We start from the raw sequence: 21,708 nt of genomic DNA, 5'->3' as shown, positions 1-21,708 counted from the left end.
GAGGACCCCACACCGGAGCAGGTGGATGCCCGAAGGGGGCTGTGACCCCGTGGGAAGCCCACACTGGAGCAGGCTCCTGGCAGGACCTGCGGATCTGTGGAGAGAGGAGCTGTGATGGTAAGAACTTTGCTAAATTGCAGCCTTTATTTTTCAGTTCACTATTTTCTGGCGTTAAAAAGTATGTTTCCATGAAGAAATCTATTTACTACTTGTGGGGTGCTGCAAGAATCTCACCTGGGAAGCACATAGAAGTGCAAAGTTTTATTAGCAGCAAATGCCTCTCTACAGAAACAATAGATCAATAGCAGAAGTTGATGTGAAATTCTTCTTTTCTTGCAATAAATTCTTAAATTTTGCTACGTCCAGAGACTTTTATCTTTTTTTGGTTTAAAAAAAAAAAAAAAAAGTTAAATACTTGGATAAATCCTTGGGGGTTTTTTCCCCCCTCCAGAAATATACTGATACACTCCAGTATGCACCTGTAATGCTTAATTAGGATGTAGGCAGATTTAACTGCAATTTAGATTCCAGCTTCTAAGTAATTTATGAACCCATATGCAAGGAAAAAGTGTTGATATTACCAAACTTTTTCCTTAAATCAAGTTTCCAAGATTTAAGAACAAACAACAGTTTCATTATTGAAATTGTATGCTTTAAGTACATAGTTTCAGTAGCAGCTTTATCTGAAAGAAAAAATCCACTTTAATTGTGATAACATGCCATGCAAACATGTTGTTATTTTTTCTGTGTTTTTATGTGCTTAATATGAAGCAGAAAAAAGTGAAGGAGATAGTGCAGGATGCAGAGATTTTTGCTATCATCTTGTTTCTGCATTTAATGTAGTAAATAACTGAACAGCTAATTTTCTCTTTACAGAAAGACACAGAACATGAAATTTATACCTAATAAAATAATGACCAGAAAATATTTTTATGTTTCTATTTTTACTTGAAACAAACACATTTGTGCCAGACTGTGTCTAGACTAAAGTGGTTTTTAAACATTTTTTAAAAAACTTATAACTCGTTCTTTGATATGCCACACATTATGGGAGAAAGGAGGCCCAACGAACATCATCTCATGGAACTGAAAAAAGGCAAGAGAGAATCCTTTCACCCGGGCTTGTCTATAATTACCTAAAAGTCAGTACTACCTAAGAGCTACTAAATGACTACACAAGGTGAACTCAGTTGTGCCAGCCTCATCCCAAACCACCTAGCAAGAAACCATCTGTAACAGCTGAGCAATCCTGTACACAGATCCAGCAGAGAAGAGGAATGGGCTCAGAGTGAGTGAATCACCCCCTCAACAGTCCGTTCAGGTCAAAGGAGGCAGCAAGTCCACTGCCGCGGGCAGTGCTGCTACCACCACCAAGTATATTCCATGGATAGACTTCGTTTAAGACAGAAGACACCAAACTCTGGACAGAGCTGAGGAAAAAAAAAAGTGACTGTAAATTTTAAAAGAACCATAAAAAAATGGGGGGAAGAGGAAGAGTCAGCCTCAACAGTGACATTTCTTAATGCCAAGTTTTGTTTGTTAACAATTTCATAACATGCAGGGACTTTTAGGTAGACACAAATTGATTTTCACAGGAAGAAAAAAATGGGTGTGCAGATAACCTTCCTACGCTACAAACAAAACTGTCAGAGAAAGGAGTCATTCTATTAGGCACTCCAAACAGGAGGTATGCAAGACAAAGTGCTTTCTGGTGATTCAGTTTGTAAAGCAGCTCTTTGAAATAAGATCCATCTTTCTCTGCTGTAGCTACAGTAACTTTTGTGTTGTTGATGCAAGAATAATGCAAGCAGATCAAGCACTGAGAAACATGCTCGGAAACTGCACAGTACTGGATGGTCTGTAACAGATGAGACAGACTTGATGAAATTAGGGGAGATCTTTCTGAGAGGGATCTTGTAGCTCCTTTTTATGCAAGTTCATGACATAGCAACCTATTCTGAAATATACACCACAGTAGTTACAATTGCCTGACAGTTTTTGCCCAGAGAGTAAAAGCAGACTTGGATGTTCCCCTGCTTCTGATACCTTGCTCAGTCAACACAAATAATGTACAAGACATCAGACCTACAAGAACAAGAAAATTGATAAACAAAAGATTACACACTTTCTTTGTATGTATTTTACATGCATATGTGAAAGATGTCATCCTTAGAGCAAAGGACCAGAAATTGCTAAATTGCCAATTACCAGAGTTGCTAAACCAAGGTAAGCAACTAAAGCAGTCTGCAATTCACTCACAAAAGTACTCCAGTCATTTTCTCAAGATTTCCAGGCAAAATAATTTTACTACATCACGAAGAGAGCTCCAATTTGATTCCTCTGGAGGCCATAACTTCTGGTAAGTCCCAGAAGGCAATTAGGTAGAATTGGATGGATTGTTTTTACCACAGAGAGACAACAGGAAATCTTCAGAAAATTCAGCCCTGCTAGCAACTATCTGCTAAGAATGTGAAGAAATGCCATTTTCTGTATTTTTCTATAGAAAACAATCTGTATCTCCCAGTGATGGAAAACTAAGCCTGCAGAGAACGTAATGGAAATCTAAATTTGGAATGATGCTGAAGTCAAATGGCAAAACAATGAATTTACATGATAACTTCTGAACATACATGAGAAGTTTATCATGTTTAGTCATCTCACTGAACTTCTGAAAAGACTCCAGGCATTTAGCCAAGAACAGACAAACCTACAGAGTCTTCCCTCTCTGTTACAACCACTGTGGCAGTTCTGTCCCAGGTCGCAGTGACACTCGTGCCAAGGAACACTTTTTGTCACAATTACTGACTTCAGGAAGAACTACTTGTAGAGTGAGGTTATATTTACTTTGAGTGAACGTGAACAACAGTCGGGCTCATTATTCATCTTGAATGTAGACGGCACTGGATAAAAAGAACTCTTCAAGGTCTGCAGGAGCCCAGGTTACGAGATTTCATTCTGCACAGTGGGTGGCTAAGAAGGGATTTCTGCTACAACAGAAGCGAGCTGGTCTACAGGGCAGTTAACACAAGTGGTGTGAACGTGTTACATCTTCCCACATGGTTCAGTCAAGGAAGAATTAAAAGCATTTCACTGAGTGAACCACAAGATAATTCATTCAGCATTATTTTTTGGGTTAGTGTCAAAAGACTGAGTTATTCAGAGTCTCCTAGGTGTCTTCTGCCAAAACTTACTGACACAATACAAGCCGCACAGCAAAACATGCATTCATGAATAGATTACATGACAAAACAGTGTAATTTAAAAATCTAAATGTATTTGTGTAAATTTCACTAACTAAAACTAAACATTATAACCGTAAAATATTCCAAATTTTAAAAAACTACATATTAATGAAGGGCTCAAGCTTAAATGACAAACATTTACCCTTACAATCTGTTTCTTATCTATTATGTTTGCTGACAGCTTTCTAATTATAACTGGCAAAGACAATCCATGTTAAAACCACTTCCTGGTTATAAATAAAGAGCTGAGAAACAGTTGGCACGTCATTTAATTTATGATCGCTAGAAAGAAGAGAACAGTCCTGTTGAAATGAATGGAGTTGTACATCTTCAGGTGTTTCAAGCTGCCCATAGAGTTGTGAAAAAAAGTTCAGTTTGTTCTTTTTCAGCTTTTTGTCTACAAGAAAGAAAACTAGAGACAGGCTTGGAGGGGTTTTTTAATCATTTCTTCGCATGGACAAGGCCTATGCCTGTGTTGATAATCACTGGCAAACACCACAAGAGCAGACACTAAAACAGTACTCTGGCATTATGTTAAGTAGCCTTCTGTTCCTGTAGTCATTTGCATAAAACATTACCTGAAATCAGGATCTTTACTGATCACTAATGAATCAACAGCACTCAGAACTCTGGCTTTGCTGCCCTTGCCAAATTTCAAATGGCATAATAACATCCCCACTTTATAAATATGTCATGGTGTTTTATCTAGATACCATATATCATCTTTTTTTTTTTTTTTAAGCCCATTAGAAAATACTGGTGTGGTGAAAAAGAGTTGGCATACTGCATTGCAAGGGTAATGCATATTAGAGGTTGGTGGAGCAATTTAAATGCAGATATTTTGAAATCCCTCCAGAGAAAATATATGTCCTGGGTTCAGTTGGGATAGACTTAATTTTCACAAGAAGCTGGGAGGGGGCACAGCCAGGACAGCTGACCCAAACTGGCCAAGGGGATATTCCATACCATGTGACATCATGCTCAGTATATAAACTGGGGGAGCTGGCCAAGGGGGAGGAGGGATCGTGGCGCAGGAACAGGCTGGGCATTGGGTTCTGGGTGGTGAGCAACTGCATTGTGCATCACTCGCTTCGTATATTCTTTTATTAGTATTAGTGTTATTATTATTTCTTCTCTCCTTGTGTTGTCCTATTAAACCATCCTTATCTCAACCCTTGAGTTTCTACCTTTTTCTCCCGATTCTCCCCATCCCACCAGGAGCAGGGCAGGGGGAAGAGTGAACAGGCAGCTGCATGGTGCTAAGTTGCTGGCTGGGCCTAAACCATGACAATGTACTACTGCATTTCTTTAATAGAAAACCAAGACCAGCGCAGGAACTGGTAATTGAAGAAACTCTCAAAAACTGAAACCTGTATTATCTCTTTCTGCAAATTAAGTTTTATTTTCCCTTCTAAGGGAAATACTTCTTAGTATTTATAAGAATGGGATTATTTACTAGAATAAGAAAAAAAAAGTTAACTTTCCCAGTTCCATTAGTTCTCCCCCTCTTCCCCATATAAGTATAAACAAACATCAGGAAAGACTTTCTGAAGAGTCTTAAAAAAATGGAGAAGCAAAAGCATTTTATTCCTGTCCCCCATAAAGTTGAACATGATATAGGAGGTGATAAAATGGGATTTTTAAGATGTTGGTGATGCCAGCCTCTTTGCAGGATTACAGAAAAGTAACCAAGGCGACTATGGAGTTTGATATTGATCAATTTAATGATTACACCAAGAAATTGTTCTCCCTATGTAATGCCCTGCATGAGATTAAACTCACTGTGACCCTTTCTGTATTACCCTTTTGTTTCTTCTGCACAGTACAAATATCTAATAATTTGTAGCATTGAAAGGCATACATCTGAAGAACACTTAAATTACAGTTAAAAGAACAACAGTGAGAAATGCCAGTGTAATTATGTTTTCTGCACACTCCTCTCAGTTCATCATGTTTTCCTCAAAGATGTTTAACAATCACACATAGTGTCTCCTTTATTCTTCTGTTTCTCTTTAGAATATTTTTATTGAAGTGCCATGTAACATAGGCTTTGTTTTTTCATTTTCTGTTATAGAGGCCAAGTCTGTCTTATTTGTGTGATTCAAATAGTTATAAGTGAACAACAGCAGAAAACTCTCCTTATTAAATCTCAAACCTTTGCAAACCAACCTATGAAATATGTATTCAATGGCAAGTTTGCCAAACCTTTTGTCCAAACTTCACACTTGTATTACCAAAAGTGCATTAGTAAATACTGTGCCTGCTGTGCTGTATCCCCTTCCATATCACTCATTAGTCCCATTCTCTTTTTATAAAGTATGAAAGACTAAGCTTTTTTTTTTTAACAGCATTGATATTTTACAGATTCAGGTTTTCATTGATTGAATTCTACTGTGACAGAGAAGAGTCAGACTACAGAAATACAAAAACTTCTATCAATTGTCATTAAGAAAAAAATCACACAGGAGGCAAAAAGGACTAAATAAAATCACATCAACAGAGGCAAAACCATTTGGCAAATTTGGTTTACATAGTCAGACAATTCAAGAAGAGAAAAGAGACAGGCTATATTATGTAAGCTCAGTTCAACCAAATACCTGCCATACTCAGGGCACGCACACCTTGATAAACCTAGGCTCAGTGAATTATAAATCCTTCTTTCAGCCAAGCAGAGTAGTCACTCCTTTCCAAAATGCCCCAAACCCAGACTGCCGCTGTCTGAACTTATAGGGCAGAGGAGTTTGTACACCGGCTTTTTAATCTTTCACGTGCTACTGCTACCTGATTAAATACAACGCCAGAAAGGGCGGACATGCCAACGGTTAGTAAATGGGGTGGGGAGAACAAACTGGACTCCAAAGCCACCATGGTGTCCCGGCACAGTAAGGACCTCTTTCTCTGAGACACTTCTCTCCATGCGCGTAAATGCAGGTTACCTCTGGCATCAGGAAACAAACAGAATAAATGCTGCTCATCTGAAAATACAGACGTCTTGCATCATTTTGACATTCTCCTTACAGATTCATTGCTACCTAAAAGTGCTCTCTCCTGCCGTCTCAGCTGCGGTTCCCCATATTTTTTTTAAACTCCATTCTCCATGTGCAATAAAACTGTGAAGAGTGCAGTTTGGCTTTTCTTTAAATACTCGACTTAGAAGTACAACTACATCATCATCTGCGGCTATGTCACTTCCTGAATATTTTACATTTCTCATTCAAGGACATCCACAAAAAGCAATTGAAATGAAGTAAAGGTATGAATTTATGGTTGTCTAAGAAGAGTGTATGTCCTTATTCAGAAATAAAGTGGCCTGATTTCAATTAGCATTTATTTCCCTGTCAAAATTAATTTTAAAAAGTTCTCATTTTTCAGCCACCAATCATTAAATCATAATTTTATTCTCCTTTTCTGCTGTTTTTCTTCCTTATTCCATAAAATGAACAACTAGTACCTTAAACCTTCTCTCTGAACATACAAGTCTTGCTGTAAGGACAATAAATACAATTGCTCTGAAATGATAAAGTTATTGAGACTCATCATAACTGTTCCTTCTACTCATGCTGTGTTTTACAACAAAGGCACCTTGTTCAAAGAGGTTAGTACAATTAAACGAAAAAGAAAATTAAGTTAATCTTTGCCTCTTTCCCAGAATTTTTTTCTATATAAACAACCACCATTAAATCCTATTGACTGTTCTCTTGAATTGTATTACAAAAGCTCATCTAATCACCCTGATCAAATAAGTTTTTGTCAGCACTGTTTTCCTCTCTTCTTTAAAATGTATCTGAAATTAGGGAATAGATGAAGGTTTAAAAGACTATTTAAAGCTAAGAGCTCTCTCCAGCCTGATCATACCAAAGCAATTGAAGTTCAGAATCAGCTCTTTTCTGCTTTATCTTCCACAACTCTGTGTTTTATCTAGCTGCTGCTGCCAACATTGAAGTTTAGATCAGTAAGCAATAAGAAAGGAAGGAAACTGCCAAGGTCAGTCTGCTGTCAGACTGTGGAGCTACTGAAATCCAGTATTCCTTCTCAAGCTTTTTAAAATAAGTAAGTCCTACTGGTTACATGTTACATCATTCTTCTCTTTCAATACACAAGAATCAAGACATTGCTTCAGCAGCATGTATCATGTTGAAAGTAGGGAAAGATTACTGGAAAGGTCTTCTGTGAGATGCAGCAGTTAATTCCGTTGACTTCATTAAAACCATCCTCAAAATAAACCAGTGGTCTCTGCTTATACAAAGACCTCGACCCTCAGAGAACTTGCCCTACACTTCTGTCCCTTTATCAATAAACTTCTGGTGCAAGACCATTAAAACAATTTCTGAGAGATGCTGGGGTTTGTTTCTCAGCCCTGACAGGCTTCATTCCCCAATCCAGCTCCAGGGCAGCCAACACACTACTATCAGAGCAAGCCCACAGTATCAGTGGATACCTCAGCACCAAGTTGTGTGCTTGCAGGATTGCACCTAGTGTGCACACTGGAAAGACTTACTTTCTTCTGAACTAGTCATAATAAAGATTTCTCAAAAACTGAACTCTGGCTGAGGTGGGGCAAGGGAGATGCCCAGAAATTAAAAAAAAAATGTATTATGAAGTACAAAAAAAGGATATGCATATGAAATACTCAAGTTAAAAATCTTTGCTTTGCTCAGCACAGATCAGAAGCTTTAATCTTAGTCTGTTCCATCTGCTGTGGTGGTAGGATTATCCACCCTATCTCTATCCTCCAACTCTGAATGTACTGGGGAGCTCCACAGACACCTCTGCACGCCAACTCGCACCCAGTAAACACTCCCAACCTCAGCTACCAGCTCTGATCAGGTAGCACAGGAACGTGAATTGCCATCTTTCAGTGCCCACTAAGGACATACCCACAAGACAAAAAGACTGTTTTAGGGTAGATTGCCTCTTGCTCTCTGTAGTTTGATACTTCAGTGTTTTCTTTGAATTACTGCTGTACATGTGATCATTTTAATTGCAGTGCTGCCCAAGTCTGGGCGGTCAGTGTGCCTCCACATCCAACCTCTGCTCTATCCTCCTCCACTTGGGGCTGAGGGAGGAACCTCTCCTCCAGCATGTGACAGCTTTCTGTTGCCTCCTCCAAAACTTTCAAAAAGAGGTGCAAATGCTTTTACAGAGAATTCAAAGATCTTCACATTAGGTTTTTCTTTTTTCTAGTTACCTACTCAGACCCTTTAAAAAAATTAATCTTCGTATCACAGTTTAAAACAACCATCACACCTCAAGAATGATGACAACAGCTTTGAGCAACATAGATTTACCGTTACCTGCTTTTCAAAGCTCTCAAGCACTCATAGATTGTTTGAAGCACAAAATGTGGCGCTCAGATTTGTGACAGAGGAATATGCAATAGTACAAAGTCCTCACCGATGTTCTTTTAGAATGAATTATCTGCAGGTCTAATTCACAGTCATCCTACAAACTTAAAAAACCTACTTTTTTTCCCAAACTCAAACTGATAACATTTTAACACAGATTTCCTTCAGCCTAAAATTAACTACTCTGGATCTGACTTATTATACACTGTACCTTCTTGAAACTTCATTTACCTCTCTGGCAAAAAGCTATCCTTCTCTCAAAGCTGCAATCTTTGACCTGTAAAGTATTGGCAAACAGTACGTAAATAAATGCTGATGGAATGAGAAAACCCGAGGTAAGGATGACTCCGAGTACAACATGTCAAAGTCTCCACAACTATTTCTTATTATTTTCAAAATAAATATCTTGACCATTCCTCTTGGTAACCAAGGTATTTGTACAATTTTTGCCAACATTTATGTTTATGTTAAATCTACCTTAATGTGAAGCGCTATAAAAACTTCAATACAGTAAAGAAAATGACGGAAGGACAGTCAACACATGTCTATTTACAAAGGAATTTTGCACAAAATGATGAATGGGGTCTATAGATATTAGTCATCACTGTTCTGCTATAGGTTATAAAGTTTGTGGTTTTAAATACATTATGTATTCAGCTTTTCTCCCTTTACTCTACAGTTTATACTCTGGATGAGACATGCACGTAAGAACAAGCCTAGTTTGAATACTGATACTGTATTATACTGGAGCGTCTCTGCTGTTTCCTATCTGTTTGAGTGGGGTTTTTAGTTAGGGTTTGTCATTGATTTCTTTTTACATATTTCTAAATTACACAGTATGCAAGCAATAAACATGAAAATATATAGTATGTGCAGCATAACACTATGTAGAGAAACTCTTGATAACATTTCTACTTACTACTTAGTACCTATGTTTTTCTGCCAGGTTATGGTGTTAAGACCCTCTGTTATGCTTAATGAAAAATGAATCAAGGCAAACTTACTTGATATAATAGGGCACTTTGTTATGTGAAACAGATCTCTGCCATGGAAACTGTACTGAGGCTGAGGAAATAAAGAGAAGGTAATTATTAGAAAGCACCTGTCAAATAAAAATAATCCAACTATATATTTTCTTTATTTATTTTAAAATTAAAACAGCTAAATTAAATGGCAACAATTAAAATTTCCCAGACAACTTTCAGTAATTAGAAAAATCAGCTGGAGAAAATGATGGCAATCTATCAAGATGATTCCAGCCATCTATTTGATGCCAAGCTGGAAATAAAACAAATGTAGTGATTCTACTTCAAAGAAGGATAATAAATTCTTAGCAAGCAAGCTATCCATCCAGGGAAAATGGAGCCACTGGTTTTCCTACCTCCATAGAACTATTATCAGTTTAAGCTTTGAAAATAAATGCTTCTACTACTGTAATTAATGCTCTGCAACAGAACAAAAAGAGAAATATCAACCTTACTTTTAATAGTTACAACCCTTAGCTCCTATTTGCAACTCAAATTTAATATTGATTAACACTGTATGACCAACAAAAAAGGCATTAAAACCTGTCTTGCACTCCTTGCTGAACAGCGGTAATCTTTGCAGAACTTAGGCAGGTCTGATACATCAACAGATAACATCCATAACATCAAGAAGCCTTCTGCACACAGAGTTGCAAAAGGCATGAAGTCATACATGACACTACAACTCTGCTTATCTAAAGATCCCAGAAGATAAATGGGGAAAAAGCATTCAGGCCAACAGGACTGCTGGTGCACAACTTAAAAGTAGCTATTTACTGAAGAACTATAGGTACGTATATGTCCTACCAGAAATTACCCCAGGCTAGTGCCTGGTTAAGTCGTGTTTTATCATAGAAGAAACTCCCTTCGCTAGATTCACCAGTAGAAGCAGAGATTGAAAGAACAGGTAGGAATAAGTTATCATCACAATGAGATGAATTTATGCTGTACAAATATGCCAAAACCTACTCTTAGGTGCTAACAGCCATTTAAAAACCTGGTAAAATGAGACACAGCTTTGATCCACATTGGATCTCAAGTAATTAAACTCTCGATTGATATAATTTTCTGCAAGCATGGCCCACTTTAGAGCTCATCCCTCTTTGGGAAAAAAAAAAATCATTTGAAAGTAACTCTCTCCTCTTCCTCTAAGACCTTCTCAAGGCTGCAGTGAAGACCTACAAGCTGTGTAAGCCCCATAGGCTGGTGCTGCTGCAGAGAAAGGCAGGTCTCGCCTTGCTCTCGGCCAGCTGGTTCCCTGAGTGCTTTAATGGCTGTGACCCCTAGCGGGCCTGCAGATATTAGTAAGGCTGGACACCACTCAGAAATGCTTTGAGCAGGCCACTTAAAGACCTAGGCTATTTGTCAATGAACATGTGAATTCACCGCTCTGTGGATGTTCATGGATTCTTCTAAGAAAAGCATACAAGAAACAACAGAGAGGAGTGGATCATGGGCCTTAGAAAATAAATTAATTACAGAAAAAACAAGTTATTGTTTCTAAAGGCAGGAGACAGCAAAACAATCTTTTTTGCAAAGAACAACAGATTATAAGGATTCTTCTTCTTTATCTGTATTAGGGATGTGTAAAATTTACTGATCAGTAACTAACTTGTAAGGAGCTTATTTTCCATCTCAAAAGCACTGAAAAAAAGAGCAATCAAATTCTGTCTACCACGTATGGGAGGGGAAAAACAGCTCAACAAAGAGAGCGATCATAGATTGTAGTAGCCTACTAATACTGCTCTACCTCAGCCTCCTACTGCAAGACATTTTAGGAAGGGCCAATGTCATATTGTTTGCTAGTCTTCAAAAATATTCTGAAGCGCTTTCATAGCGATGGTCTGGATGAATCCATGCAATTGGTGTTCCAACAACTCCAAGAGCAGTATTAAACACTGCACTGTGTCTTTTTAGTAGAGAAATGTAATTGGCCACTGCAGAGATGAAATCACTGGATTAAGGGGGCTGGAATCAGGGTACTGGATAATCTCATCTAGGTTACCTTTCCCATGAAGGGTTGGACCAAATGATCTTTTGAGGTCCCTTCCAACCTGGGCTATTCTGTGATTCTATGAGTCTGATGAATAGGTAGAAATGGGTGTTTTGCTAGGACAAATTACTGATTAAATGACAACTGGGAGCTAGTCAGCAGAAAAGTGGTGTGATGGCAAGCTATGGTCTCTTGTTAGGATTTGGAAGAAGAGTAACAAGTAGATGAGGTAAATTTAAAACAGCTGCTGTCAAACGAACACAGATAAAAACCTCCTCTCTATTTCAGACGTGCAACTCTGGAGATAAATATTTGCATGACACATACATACCATAATCTCAGTTTTCGGAATTTGAGATTATTTTATTCAGACTACCACTGTACTTGTTCCTCACAGTTAGAAGTCATTTATGGCTGCTAAAAAGGTTTGAAAAATCTGATTTAGAATACACACTATTTCAACCTGTCAGGATAAAACCTTCATTTTTCCAGATTTAATGATTTTTTTATTACTTTCCTTTTGAAGTTACTGTCCCTGACTTTCATTTAACAGACTTTAAAGTTGTAGGTATTAAGTTCTGTAACTCTGTCTAGTTCAAGCTCTTAAAACAGATTTATTTTTTTTAAGAAGTTTTCACTGTAGTTTGTGTGGGGAAGGAGGTTGGTTGTTTTTAACATAAAATTTAAATGGATAACTGCATATTATTTGGTTTTGCAGGACTGTGGTACTTGGCTATAGCTCTTTGCGGTATCTACCAACAGGCATTCTGGAAACTTTCCCTTCTTGACTTTTGTATGTAACTAAAACCAAATGTCCCCTTAAGTCTGCAGAAGATGCCCTAAGCAAGGCTGAGGCATGTTGATAAGGCAATGCATAGTCTCTTTGGACATAATTCTATGAACGTTTTATCCAGCAACAAAGCCGGTTCACCACTCAGTCTTGTGAATGCAATTATTTGTTGTGGCATGCTGTAAGCCAAATCAAGGAAATGATCCAGGTCAAGGCAAACAAAACAAGCCAACCTTGCCTGGCAGGCTTCCCCGTTTTACATGGGGACTTTTTCACTGATTTCCACCCCCCCCGCAACGAGTGACCTGAACATTTGCATTGGTCCAGGTAAGGAGAGGTGAACAGCTTTAACATTGACACAGGAGTGAAGTCAGGAACTCCTCAAACCAGCTAGAGTAGGGGAAACTGCATCTTCTCTACACTGCTTCCTAGTCTGTTTTAATTACACAGACTAGAGTGACTACTGTCCCAAACAGTTAATCTAGTATTTTCCAACAGTGCCAAAGGTACTGCTCTATATATAGTCTTTTTAGCAAATTATTACATAGGTGTACTGTCCAGATCAAGGTTACAAGTTTGACATTGGAAGGGCTACAAAACCACTGTGGCAACACTATGCAATACTTTTAATGGGTTTTAAACAAACAAAATAAAACAAAAATCACATGATTTTAAAGTTGTTTGTTTGTTCCATCAATTTAAAAAAAAGGACAAAGTGGCTCCAGGAATCATTATTTTGCATAACAGCTGTAATATTTTAAATACACTGCATCTTGTTTATCATGCTGTTTACTGAAAAACTAGTTGTCAATTTAAAATAAGAACATGGTTGTCATGTAACTCAAGAAGAAATCAAGATTTATTTATTGTTTTAAATTATATTAGCTGTTTAGCTATACAGTGACATACAGCACTTGAGAATGTCTGGCACAGAGCTGCTCATTTTTATGTTCGCTTCTCAACTCCTGCAAAAATTTTGTCTTTATTATTGAAGCTCTCAGTTAAAAACTGGAGAGCTGATTGGGTTAACACTTTGTATCATGAGCTCTGATGATGGTAGACAGGCTAGAACATCAGAAAATCAACATGGATCTTGATATCACAACCTATCTATCTGTAACGAATAAGTTAAATGAGAACAAGGGAGAAAAAGCATCTGCTTTTGCCCTCTCAGTATATGGGAGATTGTAGGCTTAGTCTCTAAAATTTTCACGAAATAGAAGATGATGCAAGGATGGATCTCAAGAGGAAGTGATGCAGGTTTGCTTTCCCCACCCCTTTATTTGAAGTTCCAGGAATGTATGACATGAAGCCTTTAATTTAAAAAAAAAAAAACATCCAGGCAGCTCTTCCTTTGTGCCATTCCAGCAAGCGTGGAAGCGAAAGGAAACTGAGGAAAGAGGTAGCAGGGGATGAGAGGATGTGGGTATGAACACACACAGATTCTGGAACAGGTCAGACCGGGCACAACCATAACTCGGCAAGATATTGCAGTGATCCCCAAGGGAAACATGCCAGTGAGAATGTCAGTGGAGTTAAGAAGATGAAACAGCCCTGCAAAAACAGGGAGGTAGTTAACAACATGGAAGGGGAACTTCCTGTTCCTCAAGCCATAGGGAAACCTGGAGTGAAGAGCAGTCACTGTCTGAGAAAGCTGTCATATCTCACATGCATCTATTAATTCAAAGAACTTACTGGAAAGAAAGTGCTGTGATGCAGGCCCAAAATCTCGGTGTGCCTCCTGTAACTGTTTAAGGCGATCCTCTACGGACACCTACACATAAACACACATGCACAAAATTTACATTGCATTTACTTGGTAACACCAGAGCCACGATAATAAAAACACTTGCTTACATTCATTTTTAGTTAAATTCATCTGTGTGTCATAGCATTTATTAAACATCCAGCTATTCAAGGCTACTTTTTTTCATTTGCCCGATGAAAGTCATGTTCATATCTTGCAGAGTTCTTGTGTAAGTACTGCAGATCAGTAACAAACAATAGTAGTTTCATGGTGACTACAGCCAACCGCTGGAGTTTCTGACCTCCTCCCAACTCTTCTGTTGTCCAGTCTCAGTTTGATTGCATTGATCTCACAGCTACCTTTCCGGCACAGAACCATTTTGGAAGATACCACTTCACTGGCTGACATGACTGCCCCTGGTTTATTAATTGAAACTGCACTAGCACACCCAGCAGCAGTCTGGCTGCTTAGTTAACTCAATTTGAGGGGGGTGGGGGGAAGAAACCCACTACCAAATTACATTAGGAAAGGGAAGGACTGATATGACACATTAATAGTTTTGCCTCTCAGGAGTGACTGATTCAAAACTACTAGCCCAGAAGCTGATGCCCAGGTTTTGAAAATTCAGTCCCACTACCCTCAGCTAGAGAGGCAACAGATCCTCCATCCTTCCCCCCATTCTTTCAGACACTTAGTATCACCTTTAGAAACCAGGTAAAGAAATAAATAGCAGCTGACTCACAATAAGTATTTCCTAGGGAAAAAAAAAGTGAGAAAGTGCAAAAATTGATAAATGAACTTTAACTGATGTAAGAAACTTCATTAATCCATTCACTGTGAAACTCTGCATGAGTTATAACTGTAATCAAGCACATTGATTTACCTTTCTCAGACCATTTAAGCACAATAATCATAACTAAGCAATTCGAATCTCTCTCACAGCATACCCTCTTCTGTTGTATAATGCTAAATGTGCTCTTGCTCACATCTTGTTATAGCTCTACTAATACTTAAGTCACTTTAAGTGAAATTCTCTGCAGAAACTGAACATTCAAAACAACAATAAAACAGCTTTAACAGGAGCTGGAAACACAACAGAAGTATGTACACCAGTTTTCAGTAACAATGATTTATGCAGTAAAAATACTGCTAAAAGACATACAAAAAAGCATGCAGCAATAGTTCCCACTAGTCTCCAGAGATTAATGTGGTCTCCTGAGTGAATAAACTGCTGAGACAGCTTGAAAGGAAAAGCTTTTGGTCAAGCCATAGAAGGAAAGACAGCTCCCTTTGTTGCTTTTGTACCACTAAAGTAACACCTTAAAGACAGAAATAATGAACAAATGGTGATAATGCCTCTTTTAAGAGAACAGGACCGAGAAGCACCCCTTCCTTCCCACCTACTGTACATATTCAGAAGAATACCTGTAAAAGTTTCCACCGCATATTAAGATCATCCAGTTGACGAGACATCTTTAATGATGGATAAAGGTCAAGCGGAGACAGCTGACTGGACAAATCATTCACTGTTTTAACTTTCAGGTTGATGGGAGCAATTTCTTCTCTAAAAGCCTAAAAGAGTAAGAAGCATACATTTATGTTGAACAGACATCTGAGCAGCACAAAACCCACTGTAAACTCAACACGGTGCTGACTTGCCTAATGTGGCAGCTTATGTTAAACAACTGTATGCAACTTGGTTCTCCAGCAAAGTTCACTCACTTCAATATTCTTATTAACTCTTTCATATTCATCTTTAGAGAAAAACAGTATGAAATTTAGCCAAATACCCATATCCAAACTGCGTCCTTAAAACCATTTAAATAAGGTTTTTAGTGGTGCCATATGGCTTTAGAGCTTTTCTTTCCAAAAAGAAATATGCAATGCCCTATCAGGAGCTTTAGCAGTATACAGCCTCAAGTGCTCTTAAGAAAAAAAAGTGTTCAGTAACTACAGTTTTCCAGTATTAAGCAGCTGACAAAAATTCAATTTAAAAACTATTATTGAATTAGCAAAGCATGAAAGAATGTATCTTCTAAGGAAAAGGAGTACAATGTTTTACCTGATTAGAACTGTACAGTAGAACTACTACAATGATTAAAAAGAAGAAAAAGGTTTATTGAATCAAATGGAACTAAATACAGTATTAAGACAAAATTGATGCAAGTTTTAGTTACAGTTGAAAAGATGCATCAAATGTCTTTCTTGCTGTGAGCAGTTAATTGTTCAATCCTATAAATGGCTTGCTTCAAAATCACAAAACAAGCCAAAACAACTGGAAAAAAGATTTTCTTTGGACATTTCAATTATTTACCTCCCTTCAAAATCTCTCTCATCAGGCCCAGGAACAGAAGGCACATACTGGCAAGAAAGAAGCGTTTGGCTTCTGGACAGCCAGCAAGCAGCTATTACTTCAGCAGATGTTTCAGTTTTTCCACAGCCATGAAAATCTAAAAGACTTTGCTTTACTCTTATTTACAGAAAAATCCATCAAGATACGACAAATCGCTTCTTAACATGAGAACAAAGGCTGTTCAGCATCAGCATCTTAGTGCTTGCTTTAGTACCTATATTAAAATATAAGAGGGGGGAGGAGGAGATGCATTACTCAAAACAGCAGCAGTCTGGATATAAATCAGCTTTGACTGCCTTTGTTTTAAAGATTTTGGTTCCATTAAACCTGAAAGCAACAACAAAATTTGGAGAATGAGGATGCTTACATTGATAAATGTGAAATAATGCAGCCCTCATATGAGGCCACAGGCTGTGTACACATAGAGAGAATATTTGTGGAGAACTGGTTGCAGCCCATGGCCCTTCATTCTTCTAACACCAGCGTCCCATGCTGAAGACATGGATGGCCAGGTACATGATCCCAGGGTCCTCTGATGTTTTACCATATTCATTCTTGACCTTAAAAACTGATAAGTGGTGTTTGTGAAACAGAAGCTTGGTGATGACTGCAAGATTTGCCTGAAAAGATTCCCTCTACCTACACGTGCATACCCACATGTTTTCCTGCGATCCCTGATATTCAGCCACTCCCCCAAGCACTGCGCTGTTTCCAGTCAGCTTTCCTGGACAACGTTAGTTATCAGAAGGTATTCCTTCTTTGGGGAGCGATACATTACTGGGTCCCTATCCAACCCATGCAGCTAAGCAGGGGACAACTACTATCTATCATGAGCACCCGTGCCTTGGGGTGGCCTGGAACCGTGGCTGCAAGAACTGGTATGCCCGTGAGAACATTATATGGTATGTGTTCTTCACTTTGAAATAATCCTGAAGAGAAGCCAGGCTAAAGTAAAAGCAAATACAAATTTTCACTCATACAAGCTTAAATAGACAATAGACGTGTGAAGTTTGTGAAAGTTAAGGAACAGAAATTAAAAGTATATATACTTCTGTATGACTGAAAGAGCTATAAATGTTTTTCTAAGAAGAAAGCTATATATGATGGCCAAACAGATCTGACAGCTTACCACTACAAAAAGGAGGGAAGCCTACTGTCAACTGCCGGGATGATAACTGACTCAGTTCACTTATACTTCACTGCTTGGGCAAAGCTCCAAACACACCCATGGCCTAACTATGGATTAGACAGTATTTCTAGGAGGAAAATATTTACATCCTAGAACACAATATTCTTCATTTAATGAATGTTATATTCCATACACATCTGTAGCTTGCTGATCACATGTGCTTATGCAATCACAGCTGACAGTGAATGTGGCACAGTAGTGGACTTTCTTTGAGACCTCAGATCTAGTCTTTAAAGAGCACTTTAAACTATACGTGAGAATTTAGGTATACAGTGTATATCTATCTCATGTGATTAGGGGTAGTAGAATGGAGGGGTCTGACTCTCAGGCTAAATATTTCCCAGGAGTTCACACTTACTGTAGTTTTCTCGATGTGATCTGGTAATGAATCTATGAGCAAGTCTCCCACAGGTTTCCAGCCATTCCTCACATTTTCAGCCTCCTTCAGGTCAGCATCAAGGTCATCCATGGCACACTGCAAGTCTTTCAGTTTTTCTAATGCTTTGTCCACTTGCTTCTGCCAGATACTGGCACTGGCATTTAGGTTCTCCCATTTCTCTTTCACCTCTGATGACTGCTTACGCATAGCTTTTGCAATCCTCATGGCTTTCTCCTCAGGGGTCAACTCTGCAGAGGGAAAGAAGTTACACTGTTTATTTCTTCTCTTACTCACGTCTAGTTAAACAGGCAGCGCTCCTGAGGTACACACTCAAGACGGTCAGTAAGCCCCGAGTCAACTGATAATTTATTTCAGCAGGTAAAAGGTAGAAGAAAGTCCACCTGGCCATAATTAAAATAAATCTTAATCAGTCCTGATGACAAAATAAAGTTCGATCAGAAGACAGGAAACTGTTCCTGATTTCCCCATGTTATGATATCTGCAAAGTAAAGGCAGCTTACTGATGATTTATTTTTGGAGGCCCAGGGGGAGGAAATAAAAGATCATTCTTCCCTACTGGAAACTGCAATGGGGAATCTGGGGACCATTTCATGTAGAAAAAACAAGAATGGTGCTTTGTTCCTAGATCACTTGCCACCACCTTCCACCCTACCCCCAGGATGTCTCTTCTTTTCCTATTTGCTAGCAAAACCCAATGTGTGCTGAGTACAATGTGGTGAGCAGTTCTGCAGCTCTACATCCATTTTTCTGTGTTAATATCAAAGTCCTAAAACGCCATTTTAAATAGGTTTTGCAAATCTAAAACTGTTCAATTAACCTGTTGACTGAAAAAGAGCCAAGCTTATGGCGCACTATTTTTCACAAATTTCAGGCTTACGTGTCTAAATCCCACACAACCCAGCAATCATGGAAATCCCATTCATGTTAGCAAAGACCAGCCGCCACTGAATAAGCAAAGCCAAAGTGGGCACACACACACAGCCTCAGGGTGTAGTCACAGGAGACAATACTGATTATTTCAGTAAATTGCTTATATTTAAATTGCCAGTCCCTGCTGAGTCAGCAAGACATCAGACAGAACTCCACACTACAGACACGCTTCAGCCCTCTTTGACAACAAGCACCAAGTCGGTCGGTGGTTTATCTCTTCTCCGCAACAGATGATTTCTGCAATCCAGTCAGGTGGTCTATCAATAAGAGAACATACCGTCTTTCTTGGGTCTTCAGTTTGAGACTGATCAAGACCCAGACAGTCAGAAAGCTAAAAAGAAAACCCTAACACATCCCCAGCAGGTCCTGCTGTCTGCTGCTCAGAGTGACCTTGCTGAAAAAAGTCATGGGTAGCTTCCTTCACCAGGGAAGAGTTGCTTCAGTAATGACAAAGCCAGTCTCAGACGATTCCCCTTCTACACAACAGCCATGCGGTTTCTGCAGGCAGAGGAGCAAGCAGAGGAAACTTGATACAATGCAGAAACCAGAGAACAAAAGAAAGGGGAGAGACATGGCATACACCAAAACTAAGCCAACTGGCCTTCTACTATTCACTCCCATATAAAAACCCTTAGAAAAGGTTTATCACAGTACTCTTGTGATTAAAATTCAAGTGTTGTCTATGAATAAATTATACACAATAATGCAAAGATGAAAGCACCATTTTTGTCAGAAGTCAAATGAGACATGCAATCTTCCATTTACTGATACATTGTCTTTAAAATCATTATAACTTGAATAAGCTTGGAGCTGCTAACTTGGGGAAGGAAGGTGAGGGGGTAACATACAAAAAATGGGGGAAGAGGAAGCTTTTTGCTTTTCTAAGGCTATATAAATGTCAAAGTAAATGCACTGTTGTGGTTGCAAAAGTTCTCTTACTATGCCTCTGGTGATGTAACTATTGTTCATAGGACCCAATACGGAGAAGCACACTGCAAGTAATTAAGACAAAATAAATCCTTAGAATATATTCAATTTGTAGATGAAAAATGCAGGCACGTTCTTCCCAGATGTAAAAGTAACAGGAAGTTGTCTGGATCAAAACCAGAGTTTCTGCCAACCAATTCCATGTATTTATTTAAGTTTTTTCAAATCTTGCTAGTCTTTATTAGTCTTGATACATGCTAGACTACAAATACCAGAAAAGTATTCGGCAACACAATCCAGACACCATGAGAGAAAAAAAACCCCAACAACCCCCCCCCCCCCCAAAAAAAAACCCCAAAAAACAACCCCCAATTTCAGTTGGTGGTGTAGGGGGAGAGGATGTTGCCAAAGGAGCAAGTGTTGCCCAAAAGCACAAGGCAACTTGCTAAGAAGTGGTTACGTAGGAGAAGAAAGTACCACCAATGGTAACCAAGGGAGAATGGGAGGCAAGGACAATCAACAAGAGCCAACATCACCAAAGGAAGGGAGACAAATACCTAGGCTGTAGGTTTTTGAGCACGTTTTGACTTCTAGAATTAGAAAAGCTCTTTTAAAAAACAGAGCCATTTGAAGAAAGAGTGGAGCTGAGAGGGACAAAAGACATTTTGAGCTTAACAAGGTACTTCAGTGACTTGCTGGGTATCATACGCTATCATGTGAGAGCACTTCCCATGTGCACTCTGTCTATGAAGGCAGAGGCTAGCCAGGCTTAGGGATACCACAATGGTAAGAGGGTATTTCAGAAGAGGAATTTGGGGAGGAACAGCTGTGACAAAAACCTGCAATACTTAACGGAACGCAAAGAGATATAAATTATATATGTAGCTCTGGGATATAGAGACACGGCAGTAACCCACAATTTGCAATACTGACAGACCAGATAAAGACAAACACCAAAGGCTGTGATAAATCGTACCTTGTCTGGAATTCCAGCAAGTCACAGTAGAATAAACCACATCATAGGACAACACAGTTCTGGGATGATCTTTACCCCAAGCTTTGCAACAGATTTTAGAAAAAGGAAAAGAAATAAAGCTTAAGTTCTAAGAAAAAAAAAAACAAAACGGAAAACCTTTGAGATAAAAACTGTGGTTTTAAAAAAAAACAATAGCTACAAGAATGGCTTGCTTAAAGATATCAAAGAAGTTGTTACTGGAAGTAGTTCTGGAATTATTCACCATTAAGAATAATAATATACCATTGATGAATGAATGAGAATCCACTACAGTCCAGTGACAAGGGGACTGTGAACCATCTAGAAGCCAAGCTCAATTGCAGCATGCAGAAGTTGTACCTAGTGGCAGAGTTCAGTATCACAGGATACCTCATAGGTTGAGATACCTTATGATATCCTATGATACAACTATAGGCTGAGGACAACCAGGCCTCAGGAGTAAAAGCTGCAGGGCTTCAAATGATGATTAAGAGAGCACCTAGAGTTGGAACACTCTACACAAGGAAAGGGAATACTGAGCTTTGTTGAGAGGGGACAGAAAATTGCAGACCCAGTGGAGGAAGCCTCCTTTGTTGGCATCTTGAACATGTGAACACAGGAGACATTATACCCAGAAACTGGACTAAGTAGAAGTTACATATATGCAAAGCTGCAATCTGCCATTTTTATCCAACATCATGTGCTTTCATCATCCTTTACCTGTTATCAGAGCCAAAACCTACCAATTCTGCATAAAAGAGTAGAAAGTTGGA

General features: G+C 38.8%; 1 protein-coding gene across 3 annotated transcripts in view; it reads right to left on the bottom strand.

Annotated features, from left to right (window-relative positions):
* The window catches only part of UTRN (utrophin), a 387,621-nt gene that overhangs the window by 70,154 nt on the left and 295,759 nt on the right, over positions 1 to 21,708 (bottom strand). For all 3 annotated transcript variants that reach the window (XM_010584498.1, XM_010584499.1, XM_010584501.1), the window contains exons 55-58: positions 18,043 to 18,311; positions 15,568 to 15,714; positions 14,091 to 14,169; positions 9,592 to 9,652 (exon numbers count right to left, since the gene is read on the bottom strand). In XM_010584498.1, the coding sequence (XP_010582800.1) occupies positions 9,592 to 9,652; positions 14,091 to 14,169; positions 15,568 to 15,714; positions 18,043 to 18,311 (556 nt within the window). The remainder of the gene's footprint in view (positions 1 to 9,591; positions 9,653 to 14,090; positions 14,170 to 15,567; positions 15,715 to 18,042; positions 18,312 to 21,708) is intronic.

The sequence above is a fragment of the Haliaeetus leucocephalus genome, unplaced genomic scaffold (genome assembly GCF_000737465.1).
Source record: "Haliaeetus leucocephalus isolate CR32 unplaced genomic scaffold, Haliaeetus_leucocephalus-4.0 Scaffold992, whole genome shotgun sequence".
Taxonomy (NCBI): domain Eukaryota; kingdom Metazoa; phylum Chordata; class Aves; order Accipitriformes; family Accipitridae; genus Haliaeetus; species Haliaeetus leucocephalus.
This window is presented reverse-complemented; position numbering and strand designations above follow the sequence as displayed.